We start from the raw sequence: 15,083 nt of genomic DNA, 5'->3' as shown, positions 1-15,083 counted from the left end.
GCTCATGTCTAAAACAAGAGTATCAAAATATATTTATATATAATTAATCTGGTCAATAAATGTGGTGGTGCTACCTGGTGTTACAGCAGAGGTGAGTTGACAAGTCTGGCAGTCAGATTTCTAGAGCTACCATTTTCTGTCTAGTGGCTTTTCCATTTCAAATTATTGTCATTAGCGTGCATTCTGTATATTAAAATGAACCCCCTCCAACCCTGAAAAATAGCCTTGATGTTAGCAGAGAAGTGTCAGATTAGTATTTTTGCTTTACAGAATGTATAAACTGACATTAATGTAGGTTGAGGGGAAACTGCTCTCAAAATCTTCCAGAAAAGATTAAGAAACCTAAACACTAGATATAAAAATTAGCTCTCCCATCTCCCCCCGGATTGGTGTTGACAAAATCTTAGCCTACTGTCTTCCCTGTAGTCCCCCAATAATTTTACTGGATGGGGAAAAAATAAATTGAATCATAAGTTGTAATTAGTTCATTGCTTAACTATTCATATAGCTTTAAGCATAAAAAAGAATGAGTTTCTAAGCATTTTTTTGTCCTTTATACCTACCCACACTCTATTTACGTGAAATTTTTGCTGGCCTAGTAATTAATCTTGTCTAGATAATTATGGATCCTCTATATCAATTTGTCTTTCTACACAATAAGAGCATAAGATATGAGAGTTGTCTTCAGCCAATAACATTTGAATGATTTTGTAGCTTGAAAGCTTTGTGTTCTCTGGTTGAATCCAAATCTAGCGGTTAGTTTTTGTTCAATTTTTTTAACATACTACATATAGATCCTGTTGGAAGAAAAAAGCAATTGAGTGCTGTGATTGTGTTTTTTGCATGTCTTTCAACTCAAACAAATTTTTTTCAATTGAGCAATAAATTATTTTGTTCTTTTGCAAAAACCCCACTCCTGCAGGCAAAGGCACGTATTCCGAAGTTGCAGTATTTTGAGAGGTAATGGTGTGGAACATTTCACTAAACTGGGCTTTATATGATTAAAACACAAATCCACCTCTAAATCATCTAAATGGTTTTTAAATGAAAACTACATTGTAGCTAAGACATTCCATTCACATGCTGAGTCCTTGAGACATGAAGATTTAAAAAGCTCTTATTTTACATCAGTTGTTCACAAATGGGAAATACAGCCCTACCTGCATTGGAACTTTTATACAAATGACCATGAAATTCCATAATGCAAATCCAGCCTATTATTTTGATTTGGGTGGATAGGTGACCTGTTTAATGCCTTTCTTAGTGTGACTAAAAAGAAAAAATATAACTTAGTTTCCCACTGCTGGAAGCAGTTAAACTAACTTTAGTGAACTATGTTGGACTGAAAGCTACAATTACATTTTACATAGCAGAGACCAGATTATTCCTGTTTTCTGACTCTTATTAGTCTTAATGGATTGTCTTATGCAATTGTCAATATTGCTCCTAATGAACAGACCAGATGTTTCGTTGTAGACTACATCTTGTGATAAGGCTCATGTGAGTCTACTCAGGGGAATCGCTGGCTGAAAATCTTGTATTGTTCTGACACGACTTTTTAAAATATTGTGTTTTATTTCTTAGTGGGGTCACGAAATAGGATGGATTGGTCAATTTTCAATGATTTCACTGCTCTCAGCACTATGTCTAAATGCTTATTAGGAGGAACTCTGATCAGCATGAAGAAAGTTAGATATCATGATCCAGTTTCTTTGTAGTAAATCTTGGTTTAGCTCAGAACTGGTGTAGTAAGAGTTTCATGTTTGACTGAACTTTATTCAAGGATCACTTAAGATCGAATTGATGGATGACACTAAGATCAGCGTAAGGAGAATTTATGTCCTGCGTTGTACTTAACTGTCTTGTGGGAGGAAACCAGAAAATGGAGGGAAACCCATGATCAACATAACCAGTGTCATATCTCCAGGAAAGTCCTTCATCTGAATTTGTATCTGTTACTAGGCCGGCAATGATTACCCAAAAAGCTAGAATGCGTCACTTTAACAATACTTTGTTTGAAGCTTTTTTTAGGCCCCCAAAAGTGGGTAGCTGGGGCAGAAAAGTCTTGTAATCTTGATGCCCTGACTCTTCCTTTTGTGAGCTTCAAACACTGAAGGGATCTGTGATCTTCAAGTACTTGTCCAAGTGTATTCCACCATTGGTGCATGTGTATGTCATGTACTCCAGTTTGTACTCTTTTGGCCAGCAGTGTCCATTAGGCATAGATTCATAGACTCTAGGACTGGAAGGGACCTTGAGAGGTCATCGAGTCCAGTCCCCTGCCCTCATGGCAGGACCAAATACGGTCTAGCCCATCCATGATAGACATTTATCTGACCTACTCTTAAATATCTCCAGAGATGGAGATTCCACAACCTCCCTAGGCAATTTATTCCAGTGTTTAACTATCCTGACAGTTAGGAACTTTTTCCTAATGTCCAAACTAAATCTCCCTTGCTGCAGTTTAAGCCCATTTCTTTTTGTTCTATCATTAGAGGCTAAAGTGAACAAGTTTTCTCCCTCCTCCTGATGACACCCTTTTAGATACCTGAAAACTGCTATCATGTCCCCTCTCAGTCGTCTCTTTTCCAAACTAAATAAACTCAGTTCTTTCAGCCTTCCTTCATAGGTCATGTTCTCAAGACCTTTAAGCATTCTTGTTGCTCTTCTCTGGACCCTCTCCAATTTCTCCACATCTTTCTTGAAATGCGGTTCCCAGAACTGGACACAATACTCCAGTTGAGGCCTAACCAGCACAGAGTAGAGCAGAAGAATGACTTCTCGTGTCTTATTTACAACACACCTGTTAATGCATCCCAGAATCACGTTTGCTTTTTTTGCAACAGTATCACACTGTTGACTCATATGTGGTTGATGCATGTGAGGTTATGTCTACATATCAATGTTAATCCAGGGCTAGTGGGACTCAAGTCAGTTGACCTGTATCAGGGAACCATGGGCATTAGCATCTACACTGCATTTTAACCCTAGGTTAAGGATTTTCCTCCTGTGCTCAAACCTAGGGCTCTGGTGTCCACGCTCCAGCGCACAGACCCAAGGGGGCCGAGCATTCCCCCCTCTTGCCTCCACCCTGTTAACGCTCTAGCTCTAAGAATGTGTTGCACAGTGGGAAAATGCTACCTGTTTCCTAACTGTGATGGTGCTACTGACGGGGCTCTGATGCCCATAAGGAACAGATGAGTACATAGACTGCATACTTAGCTCCTTTCATGGCTGTCTCAGTAGAATGATGGCAGTGTGAGACGACTTTATACTGAACCGACATCAAATCTGAGAACTGAGTTCTCCACCTCTAGGCTGAATCACGTTTGCAGGAAAAGGCCCATGCGCACCTGTTCTGAGGATAATTAGGACATCAGTGTCCAGGTCTGTCAAACTGGAATGGGATGTTCAGTGAAGAGGATTTTATTTAACTGTATTTTTATTTATTTTTGTCTGTTTTGGAGTTTGACATAAAATGTAGGTTTTAGAGGAAAAGCACACACATCCCCCAGCCTGGCTGCTGCCATCTGTGGGGCAGTGAAGTACATCCCCAACACGGCCCCCTAGGATCCCCCTGGGAAGCAGGGAGAAGGTAACTGTGGGGAAGTTGTGCAGTTGGCTCCTATTCACTGCTCTCACAGTGCACACTGCCTGGGCACCTCTGCATATGCAGCCCCAAGGAGGTTTTCTTCCTTTGTATGCAGATGCAGAAAGAAGACAGGATGACTTAGAGTTGTTGTTAGTACACATGAATGCTTTTGTGTGGCAAACAAACTTTGGTACTAGATTTATTTCTGTCATGTTACCATTCAGTTTCCTCTTTACAGTCTCTTAATGTTCCTTGTCTTATAAATACACTATTGCTTTTCAGTTGCTTTCCTTCCTGCACCTAGCTAACTACAGACAACTCTACTGAATCTTTCGTATTCAACTGGCTCCCTGTTGGCACACACTTGAGTACAGTAGTAGTGGAGAATTTTGGTACTTTATAGGGAAGGAACAGTTTAAAATTGTTAATTCTACTCCTTCAGCCCCTCACTGTCTATCCCACCACACCTGATATGTAATGTCTTCTGCTTCCTTCTCTCCCCATGCCCCAACTTCAGGATGTGTGTGTTTACTTTTCCCCACTTCTGCAAATCTAATATAAATTCCTAACTTGTGTTCAGTGACAAGTATTCAGAGTTGCACTGTTTGGTGTTCGTGCCCAGCTGTGATAGCTTATAGCACAATTATTGTGGAGAAGGCGGAAGGTGGAAGCTAGTTTTTTAAGCTGTTAAGAAAATTTTACAATTGTTTTTTTTTGGTTTTGTCAAATATTTACTTTGGTGGGAATAAATATACAAAAGGTATTTGGGTGAGCATGAAAATATATGCACACCTATACAAATGCCTGTATTCACACTAAGAAGCACCACTTCAAATGCTTCTGTTTCCATGAATGCTCAGGGATATGTGAACATAGAAGGTATGAATAATGTTTGATCAATGAGTTAAACTTGGCAAAACGTTCCGTTGATAGCTTTGCCCTGCAACTAAATGGTGGCAGAGCAGATGCTTGCTTGCTAATCTGTGTGCCAGGATACTATCCAGACATGAGAGGCCAAATTAACAGTTGCTTAGTTTGAACTTCTGTGTTAAAGCTTTAGAGTTTGGCTGGAAAGCAAGCTTTTGCTCTGCCATCAGAAAGCTTCTGATTAACTTGTTCAAAGAATACGACATTGGCGAAAAGTGAAAAAGAAATTGATAACTGAAACAGGGTTAACTCCTTAATTAAAAATAGTTTTCTTTAGGGCTGTATTTCAAATAGCTGGATAGAATTAGTTTAATATTAATTTTAAAGCTCATATCAACTGTGTTGACTTAAGGGTTATAATAACACTCAGACATTCTGCATTTGGGACCTTCTCTCTTAGGGCTTGTCTACATCAGAAAGTTGCAGCGCTGGTGTGGGAGTTACAGCGCTGCAACTTAGGAGGTGTACACATCTGCAGGGCACCACCAGCGCTGCAACTCCCTGTTTGCAGCGCTGGCCGTACTCCCGTTTTGTCTCGGGTGTAGAGGATCCAGCGCTGGTAATCAAGTATAGACACTTACCAGCGCTTTTCTTGACCTCCGTGGAATAAGCAGGTATCCCAGCATACCTGAGGAAGCCTCTGGTAATCAAGCTGGTCTCCTTTCCCGGTTTGCTCTCTCGTTCCCCGAACCCCCGAGCAAGCAGGTCTCCTTCCCTGCGGTTTGCAGGGGGGTTCGGGGAACGCGAGAGCAAACCGCGGCGAAGCTGGTCTCCTTTCCCGGTTTGCTCTCTCGTTCCCCGAACCCCCGAGCAAGCAGGTCTCCTTCCCTGCGGTTTGCAGGGGGGTTCGGGGAACGCGAGAGCAAACCGCGGCGGAGCTGGTCTCCTTTCCCGGTTTGCTCTCTCGTTCCCCGAACCCCCGAGCAAGCAGGTCTCCTTCCCTGCGGTTTGCAGGGGGGTTCGGGGAACGCGAGAGCAAACTGCGGCGAAGCTGGTCTCCTTTCCCGGTTTGCTCTCGCGTTCCCCGACCCCCCCTTGAAGCCGCCCAACAGCGCTGCAGTGTGGCCACACTTGCAGCGCTGGTTGCTGTAAGTGTGGCCACTCTGCAGCGCTGGCCCTATACAGCTGTACTAATACAGCTGTAACAACCAGCGCTGCAAAATTTTAGATGTAGACATGGCCTCCGACTTGGTATGAGAACTTGAGAGAGAGGAGATTCAGACCATATGCCTATTCACATGATATTGATGTGCACAAGTAGTAATATACATTGAAGAGCTGGAAAGCTTCTTAATTAACAAATGAAGATCTGAGGAGCCTCAATACTGTTCACAAAATATCCTTTTGTTATCTTAACTTACAGCTCTGATTAATTACCTATTGATGCATTTGCCTGTTAACATTAGTAGCAGATAATGCAAATGTCAGGATGTTTCACAGTGATTACATTGACTCTGTGATCCTGTTGGAAAAACTCCCCTCTACCTAATGTCCTGGCTTGTTGGAACTAAAAGTGTATTTTGTGACTCATGTCAGTGTCTCTAACCTGTTACCTCAGTGTTGTTAACTTGTATATCTTGCTCTAAAGACAAAGGCTGACTTCATCAGTGATGTGTAAATATTTATATTTGCACATTTAAACCGTCTGTGTGTGTGTTGGGATGGATAAACAGTTTGCTTGCTTTGTTTTGATAGTTACAAATAATGAGATTTCAACCCCCTATAAGTTTACACGTCTGTTCACTTCTGGCAGAGTATGCAGAATAAGTATTAATGGCTGTATCTTATTGTTGCACACAGAGTGGAGAATGCCTGCACTAAACTTGTCCAGGCAGCCCAGATGCTGCAAGCAGATCCTTATTCAGTACCTGCTCGTGATTATCTCATTGATGGATCAAGAGGCATCCTCTCTGGTACATCAGACTTGCTTCTAACATTTGATGAGGCTGAGGTAGGTGTCCTAGTGTCAATAACATCGTCTTTTATATATCAGTATCATGTTATCTCAAATACCCACTTAATGTATATTTGCTAAATTACAGCACTTCCCAAAATTCATTGTCTGTGACAAGGACTCTGTTTGGATAGATTGAAAGCATTCTTTGTGCCTATCTTCCTGCCAAGAAAAGCCTTTTCATGCTGCAGGAAGATAGGTTTTTGTGTATTTCTTAATCCCCCGCATTCCCACTCCCCTCCCCCACGAAAAAATAGCACTCAGGACCTTATATAAACCCATAGATGCAAGGAATTGTGAGATTGAGGCTCCTGCTTCATCTTGTGTATGTTTTGTGTGTATGGTGCTAGTAATGGAACCAATTGGGTTGCTTCACTTTTGCGACCATGTTTCCCCTTCTTAGGAATATAGTATCTCCTATTTTTTAGCAACTAGCATCATGCCTTTAAGAGGGAATGAAGTTAAGATAAACATCTGCCATTTGGTTGAGGAAAAATTGATGCTGCTTACAATGTTTACCTATATCATACTTTTCGACCTGCAAAGTCTCCATATGCTTTCCTTCCCATGGTATGTTAGCACTCCAGTACCAGTGTTGCTCCTTCACTGTTAACTCACTGATTACTGAAACTGTTCTTATCATGATATCATGAGATGAGGCTAATGCTTGGAATTACTTTGTGGCACTAGTGATCACGTATATTCTTGCAGGTGATTATAATCAGTACCACAAAGAGTTATGGGCATGTTCACATATTCCAACTATAGATCCAATGCTTAGAGGATTCAGGTTTTTTTAAGTTAAACTTTTTTAGATGTTCTCAACCTCAGCTGTGACATACCCAAGTTCAACAAGACACATATATTTGACCCTGGATTTGATTTTCACAAATCCAGCATGTTCCCAACCACTTTCAAGAGATCTCTTGCCCTAATGTTGGTTTATCTACCTTAGTTTTAGTGGTAGCTGTGAACTACTGTTTTTGAGGACAATTTCTAGAAGCATAATTTCAGACTTATCAACACTTGGAGTTTGATTTGAATCCACTACAAGCAGTATTTTCAAAGTTACATCCTCTGAAATAAGATTTCATGGTGCCGCAGGATCTGTCTGTTTTGCTGTGCTCTGAAGTATGTGGTAGAAGACTTAAAGAGGCAATATTTATACATGTTGGTGTGAATCTTTTAAACAACAGTTAAAAACTGAATATGGATTAACAGAGTATTAAACCAAAGTGTACAGAATCTATAGTGAAGTAAAAGGAGAATAAGTACCTCTCTTCAAATGTGCATTTTTTTTTTGGAAGACTTAAGAAATTGGATCTGCCCTTCAAAAAAGGATATTGTATATTGTGTTCTGCATGTGCAAAACTGCCTAATGGATAACCTTTCATAGGGTAGACTTCGGAGTATGCTACTCTGATACAGGTTGGCTTATGTGATTTCTTTTTTTACCAGTTGAATAGCAACAGTAAACTTGAAATTATGCTGTCTTCAAACTCACAGCATGTTGTCTAGTGCCATAATAGTTAAATACACGTCCTCACCATTTTACTACTTCTCTGATATTCTTTGTCATCATACAGTTGGAAATTGTTAAAAGCAGGATTTGCATTTCTAAGTACAGAGATGTTGATTTTGGCTAATGAGGCTTTCTTGAATAATCAAATGATGAGCAGCTGATTCAACATTCCAAACCACATACGTTTCTATAAATTATGCTACCAAATGCTGTACCTGTTCTATTTCAGTAATAAACAAGTATTTCTAATTTATTATATTATAGCTTGATCTAATAAATGCTGGAATGTTTTTTTTTTCCCTAGGTCCGTAAAATCATCCGTGTCTGCAAAGGAATTTTGGAATACCTAACTGTAGCAGAGGTGGTAGAGACTATGGAGGATTTGGTGACATACACAAAGAATCTGGGTCCAGGTTAGACCTTTCCAGTCCTGTGACTGTATTCTTGCATTCAACTCTATTTCTCCAGTAATTCAGAGACAAGATCTTGGAGAGAGCTAAAACTGAGGCTTTGAAAACAACTAGAGGCCAACCGGTTTTTTACCTCTTTCTGCTTGACAAATATTCTTTTCAGTATGTATAGTAGTTCTGATTAGAAAATTGTGCACCATGATTTAATTGACCAGCGTTGGTTTATTCACGTCAGAATTTCCATAAAAGAGGTTAATGGAATGCACTACAATGTCTTTTACTTTGATGGAGTAATGTGCTAAAAGTTAGCATTTGCTCTTGTATTTTTGCTGTACATCATAAAATACAGTTGTGGAAGCTGTGCACTCACTATCACAGAGCTGAATCCCATTTGTGGAAATAGACCCAGTGTGTTCTGATTCAGATGGTTTATGTCTTGAAGGCATCTCTTGGGATGGTATACATTTAAACCACCATATGAGTTTGGCATCTTCATGTTAGTGAGAATGCTGAAAATAATGTTATAAAAGACCAGCATAATGTTATAAAAGACCCTTTTCCCCCCTCATTATTCACCATCCTTTCTTTACTTCCCAGCTAGTTTGCAGCCTTTTTATGACCTGTTACCTTCTGATGAGGTCTTTCTATTACATGTATTGATGCCTTTGCCCAAGAGTCTGATAAAGCCTGTATGACTTGCGGAGGTGCTAGTTGTGCTGCAGGAAAATACCAGATATTAAACTTTGATTTGAATAAAAATAAATATGTCCATGTAAATAAGAGTTACCATACCATATCAGACCAATGAGCCATCTCGTCTAGTACCTTATCTCTGACATTGGCCAGTGTTAGCTGTTTCAAAGAGAGAACCAAGAAACCATATCCTGAAATAACTGGCTCACAGGGGAATTTTAACTAACACCTGTTAGAACACACGTTTGTCCCATTATATAAGGTGTGACAAAGTCAGGCTGGACGGCTGCAAGAGAGTGGTGGAAGTGCAGGTATGTGAGCCCAAGAGTGATGTGCCCTTTTTCCTACAAGCTGAGAAGGGGTTACCTCAGGTCAATTAGGGACATCTGAGTCCAATTAAGGGCTGCTTGAGACCTTTAAAAACCCCTCCTCTGGTGAGAGAAAGGGAAGAGAGATCAGTTGCTGCAGGTCTAGGGGTGGCAGGGAGATAGGCTTTTCAAGAGTGAGAGGCTGTTCCCCTCCCTACAGGGGAAACAACCAAAACTGAATGCCTGTTTGGGGGGAGAACTGCCACCCCCCACCCAGCGAAGCAGCAGGGAAAGATGCATCCCCTTGTTTTGTGTTTGTGAATTGGTTTCTTTTGTTTGGTGGAGGAGTACTCCTTGGGCCTGTGCTGAGGCCTACCTTGAAAATACTGACAAACTCAAAGTGGGAAAACAAACACTGTCCAGAGTGGGGTTGATTTACTCCAGGTCCTGCGACATCAAAGGGGGAAGTACTGAGCCTGGCAAGATGGAGGAGATGCCTTGCCACAACGGCTAATCTTTTTCATCCTCAAACTCTGGGCCTCAGTGTTACCTTGTGGTAGTAAGTCGGTTATGCATTGTGATGAAAAAAAATCCTATGAGAAATAATGAAATTGAAGGCAATATATTTGGCATCCCCTTGTTGTGCTTAAAGAAATAAGAACCATTCATTATTTTATATACATATTTCATGTATCCACTTAGTCATCTCTAAATCACCAGTCATACTCTTGCTGGTTTCTTCATATGGAAGTCATTCTATAGCTCTAATTGTTTCCATTGGTTTTCTCTGTACTCCCTTTACTTCTGAGATATATAAAATTATTTATTTTGGAGCTAAGGTTACCAGAACTTAACGTTATTTCAGGTGAGGATACACAATTGATTTACAATATGAGGATAATACTTACCTCCTTGGTAAAGCAATTTGAGATCTACTGATGAAAAGTGCTATACAGAGCAAGTTGTTGTTTGTTTATACATCTTAACATTTTTGTTTTGACTGCAATAACTTACTAAGCAGATATTTTCATTCGTCTGTGCACAATAAGCACAGCTTGGTTTCCTGGAGTGGTTACAATTAATTTCGAATCCAATAATGTGTATGCGTAGTTCAGATTATGCCTATCAGTGTTTAGAAACTTTGCATTTTTCAACCCTGAATTTCATCTGCTATGATATTGTGTATTTTATCTAGTGTTCTTAGGCTCCTCTGAAGTTCTTCAGTCTTCTCTAGTTTGGGATATCACCATAAATGTTGTTAGCTCCATAACTTTCCACCTCGTCATTGATCCCCCTACTCCAGAATATTAACGTGTTAACATTAGCACATATTAAACTCCAGTCCTAGCCCAGGTCATTGATGGGGCAGTACCCTTTCACTGTGAATCTCTTTTGCCATGCTGAAAACTGACTCTTAGACAGTTTCTAATCCATGACAATTCTTCTCTCTTGCTCCTCATAACTAGGATTATTTTATGGCCTGTTGTGAGAGAGTTCTCAAACTAAATATATCTCTTGTGTTGTCTGCTTTGTTGATAGTCTGAAACTTAGAGTGGATTGGAGAGCCGTGATTTGGCTTTGCAGAAATCATGCTGGTTTGTCCCTGTCACGTTTATCTCAGTATTCTATAACTCTAATTTTCCAGCCAGTTCAATTGACACTGAAACAAGTTTAATGGGTCTGTCATTCCCATGATAGTGCCTGCTGTCTTTCATATAGCCAAATGCAATATTTTCTATCTACCAGTCATATAGTTAGTGTTTAAAGTGGTCTCCAAAAAAGGGTGTGGGGGTGTCTGTTGTCACCCCCACATCTACCCAGAAATCAATTCTGCCCCCAGCCCCAAATCAATCCTACCACTCTACCCTCATCTCTGCAGCTTGTGATGTTCTTTCTCTCTCCCAGTCCTGTGGGATGAGGGGGCTCCAGTGAGGACCTTTCTGCCCAGTTGCAGTGGGGGCAGTAGGGGCAAAGGAGTCTTCCTGTTGCTCACAGGATGAGAATAGGGAGTGGAGCCATTCTGAGCTGCTGTGTTTTTTTCCTCTTTTTTTTCTTTTCCCTGCTACCTCCTATCCTCTCCCTCATAGACAGAATGATGTTGGTTCCTAAAGGGAGAGAGCTCTACCTGTTTTTGCCCTAATTGGCTGTTTCCTTGTTGGCCCACCTTCTGAGGAAGAGCAGCCAATTAGAGGGTGTTTTCCCCAGATAGCACTAAAAATGCGTATCCCTCAGTGACCTTGCTTGCTTTTGGGAAATTTTATTTCCTGATCTGCGACCTAAAACGCTTTAAGTATTCTCACTGGTGATTTTACTGGGATTATTTATTTTCTGCTGTTTTTTGGCAGTGTAGTATCCTAGAGCAGGGATCGGCAACCTTTGGCACACGGCCTGTCAGGCTAAGCCCCTGGCGGGCCGGGCCGGTTTGTTTACCTGCCACGTCCGCAGGCTAGCATCAATTGCCAGAGCGTTGCACTGTGGATACCTATCCCATAGTTCCCGCAGTGTCCACCGCCCATTGGAATTCTGGGTTGAGATCCCAATGCAAAAACAGTGTCGCGGGTGATTCTGGGTAAATGTCGTCACTCAATCCTTCCTCCGTGAAAGCAACGGCAGACAATTATTTCGCGCCCTTTTTCCCTGGATTGCCCTGGTAGATGCCATAGCATGGCAACCATGGAGCCTGTTTTGGCTTATCACTGTCACCGTATGTGTACTGGATGCTGCTGACAGACGCGGTACTGTAGTGCTACACAGCAGCATTCATTTACCTTTGCAAGGTAGCAGAGACAGTTACCATCCCTACTCCACTGTCTGCCATGCCATTGTAAATTGGTGATGAGATGATGGTTATCAGTCGTTCTGTACCGTCTGCTGCTGTCATGGGTGCTCCTGGCTGGCCTCGCTGAGGTCGGCTGGGGGCGCATGGACAAAAATGGGAATGATTCCCCGGGTCATTCCCTTCTTTATGTTTTGTCTAAAAATAGAGTCAGTCCTGCCTAGAATATGGGGCAAGTGTACTAGAGAAACAGAGAGCATAGCCACTCCGTGTCAGAGCCCCAGAGATCCCGCAGAAATGATGAGCTGCATGCCATTCTAGGGGGTGCCCCTGCAACAACCCCACCCATTGCTTCCCTCCTCCCCCAACCCTCCTGGGCTACCGTGGCAGTGTCCCCCTATTTGTGTGATGAAGTAATAAAGAATGCAGGTATAAGAAACACTGACGTTTTAGTGAGATAAAATGAGAGGAAGGAAGCCTCCAGCTGCTATGATAGTCCAGGCAGGACATTAAAGGGTGGGGGGGAGAGTACATAATCTTTTCTTTAGACATGAAAGGGGGGGGGCTGATAGAGCTCAGCCTCCAGTTGCTATGATGAGGACGGTTACCAACCATTCTGTATCATCTGCCGAGAATGACCGTGAATCATTCCCATTTTTACCCAGGCGCCCTCGGCTGACCTCACCGAGGCCAGCCAGGAGCATTCACGGGCTGATGATGACGATGGATAGCAGTCACATCGTACCATCTGCCACTGGGAAGGGGATGCTGGTATTCAGCGCTGCAGCAGCTCATCTACCAGCAGCATGCAGTAGACATAGGGTGACATTGAAAAAAGGCGAGAAATGTTTTTTTTTTCCCTTTTTCTTTCGGAGGAGGGGGAAGGGTGTAAATTGATGACATATACCTTGAAACAACTGGGAAAATGTTTTTGACCCTTCAGGCATTGGGAGCTCAGCCAAGAATGCAAATGCTTTTCGGAGACTGCGGGGACTGTGGGATAGCTGGAGTCCTCAGTACCCCCTCCCTCCCTCCATGAGCGTCCATTTGATTCTTTGGCTTTCCGTTACGCTTGTCACACAGCGCTGTGCTGTGGACTCTGTATCATAGCTTGGAGATTTTTTCAAATGCTTTGTCATTTAGTCTTCTGTAACGGAGCTCTGATAGAACAGATTTGTCTTCCCATAGAGCGATCAGATCCAGTATCTCCCGTACGGTCCGTGCTGGAGCTCTTTTTGGTTTTGGCACTGCATCGCCACCCGTGCTGATCAGAGCTCCACGCTGGGCAAACAGGAAATTAAATTCAAAAGTTCACGGGGCTTTTCCTGTCTACCTGGCCAGTGCATCCTAGTTCAGATTGCTTTCCAGAGCGGTCACAATGGTGCACTGTGGGATACCACCCGGAGGCCAATACCGTCAATTTGTGGCCACACTAACCCTAATCCGACATGGCAATACTTATTTCAGTGCTACTCCCCTCGTCAGGGAGGAGTACAGAAATCGGTTTAAAGAGCTTCATTGTTTGGACGGGTGCAGGGTTAAATCAGTTTAACACTGCTAAATTCGGTTTAAACGCATAGTGTAGACCAGACCTTTGGTATTACTGGTATCCCTCTAGAGATGTCTTTTTGCATAAGTGCTCCTCAGCACATCTTTTCCCCCTAGTTCTAATTTAAAGAACCACCTTAAAACCTTGTCAGCTTCTCCAAGGCAGAATTCTGGCTTCTCTTTAGCTAACCCTATGTGCAACTTTATCTTACTCCCATCATGAATACTATTTCCATGAACATATGCAAGCATGAATAATGCATATCTTAAAACCTGCAGACTGCATGTTGTGTTTAAGATGCGGGTGAGGAGGAATGCATGGTTTCCTCTATAGTTTCTGGCCAACTGAAAGTGTGATTATACATATATATTCTATATACTATGTTCCTCATGTAATTCTTGAAAGTGCCTTTACTCCTGAAATCCAAAGTAACACATGCTTTGATTCTCTTCCTTTCATCACCAATATAATTTTTTTTAGAGAATTAAGATATTTTTATTTAATTTTTCTAGGACAGTGTAAATTAATACAATCACGTAATACTTCCAAACAATGAAAGTCTTTGAAGCCAACAAAACTAAACCTGTGTCAGTGATATTTTCCTATTCTTGTCATCCTCCCCATTATTTAGGTGAGAACTGATCAAAGCTAAAGGAGGGAAAAAAGCTCTAAACTACCTTGTCACACATTGCTGAACTGACTAATTTCCATGAAGTAGACTATTCATCACTTCTGTATTTGTGTAGCTGTTTTCTTAAAATTCATGATAAATGAACGTCAAAATTATGAGACTTATATTCTAGCTTGAATTAACAACTAGAAACTGGATCTATGGCTTCCCTTAAACTACTGAAATATGGTTTAATGAAAAGTAGGTGATACAAAACTTCTTTAGTGGTGTCATAACTCATTACATGTTTGTGTTCTTGTTTGGAAAGCTGAACAAATAACTGAGCCTAGACATTCTCTGTAAAAGGTTCATAAATCTGGGGAAACTCAATATTAACAGTTTTTTTTTATCACTTGAACTTCATTATATGACCTAGGAATGACAAAGATGGCCAAAATGATTGATGAAAGACAGCAGGAATTGACTCATCAGGAACACAGAGTGATGTTGGTGAACTCCATGAACACTGTGAAGGAGCTGTTGCCTGTCCTTATTTCAGGTAGTTTCTGCTGTACTATTAGATGCAAATACGTGATCTGAATTTGGACGCATGTGTGTTATGCCATTAAAAATAGAAGCTTTGACATGCCTCTTCGGCTGACTGCAAATATTTAGATGTTTTGCTGATTTGTGGCAAACTGGGAGGGGATGGCAAGTTGTAATGCCAACTCTCCATCTGCAT

At 41.5% G+C, this 15,083-nt stretch overlaps 1 protein-coding gene across 4 annotated transcripts in view; it reads left to right on the top strand.

Annotated features, from left to right (window-relative positions):
• VCL (vinculin) overlaps positions 1-15,083 on the top strand; it is a 115,740-nt gene that overhangs the window by 46,467 nt on the left and 54,190 nt on the right. For all 4 annotated transcript variants that reach the window (XM_030571341.1, XM_030571340.1, XM_030571343.1 and 1 more), the window contains exons 3-5: positions 6,320-6,470; positions 8,300-8,408; positions 14,778-14,900. In XM_030571341.1, the coding sequence (XP_030427201.1) occupies positions 6,320-6,470; positions 8,300-8,408; positions 14,778-14,900 (383 nt within the window). The remainder of the gene's footprint in view (positions 1-6,319; positions 6,471-8,299; positions 8,409-14,777; positions 14,901-15,083) is intronic.

The sequence above is a fragment of the Gopherus evgoodei genome, chromosome 7, assembly GCF_007399415.2.
Source record: "Gopherus evgoodei ecotype Sinaloan lineage chromosome 7, rGopEvg1_v1.p, whole genome shotgun sequence".
Classification (NCBI taxonomy): domain Eukaryota; kingdom Metazoa; phylum Chordata; order Testudines; family Testudinidae; genus Gopherus; species Gopherus evgoodei.
Note: the sequence above shows the minus strand (reverse complement) of the source record. Positions and strands in the feature narration are given on the sequence as shown.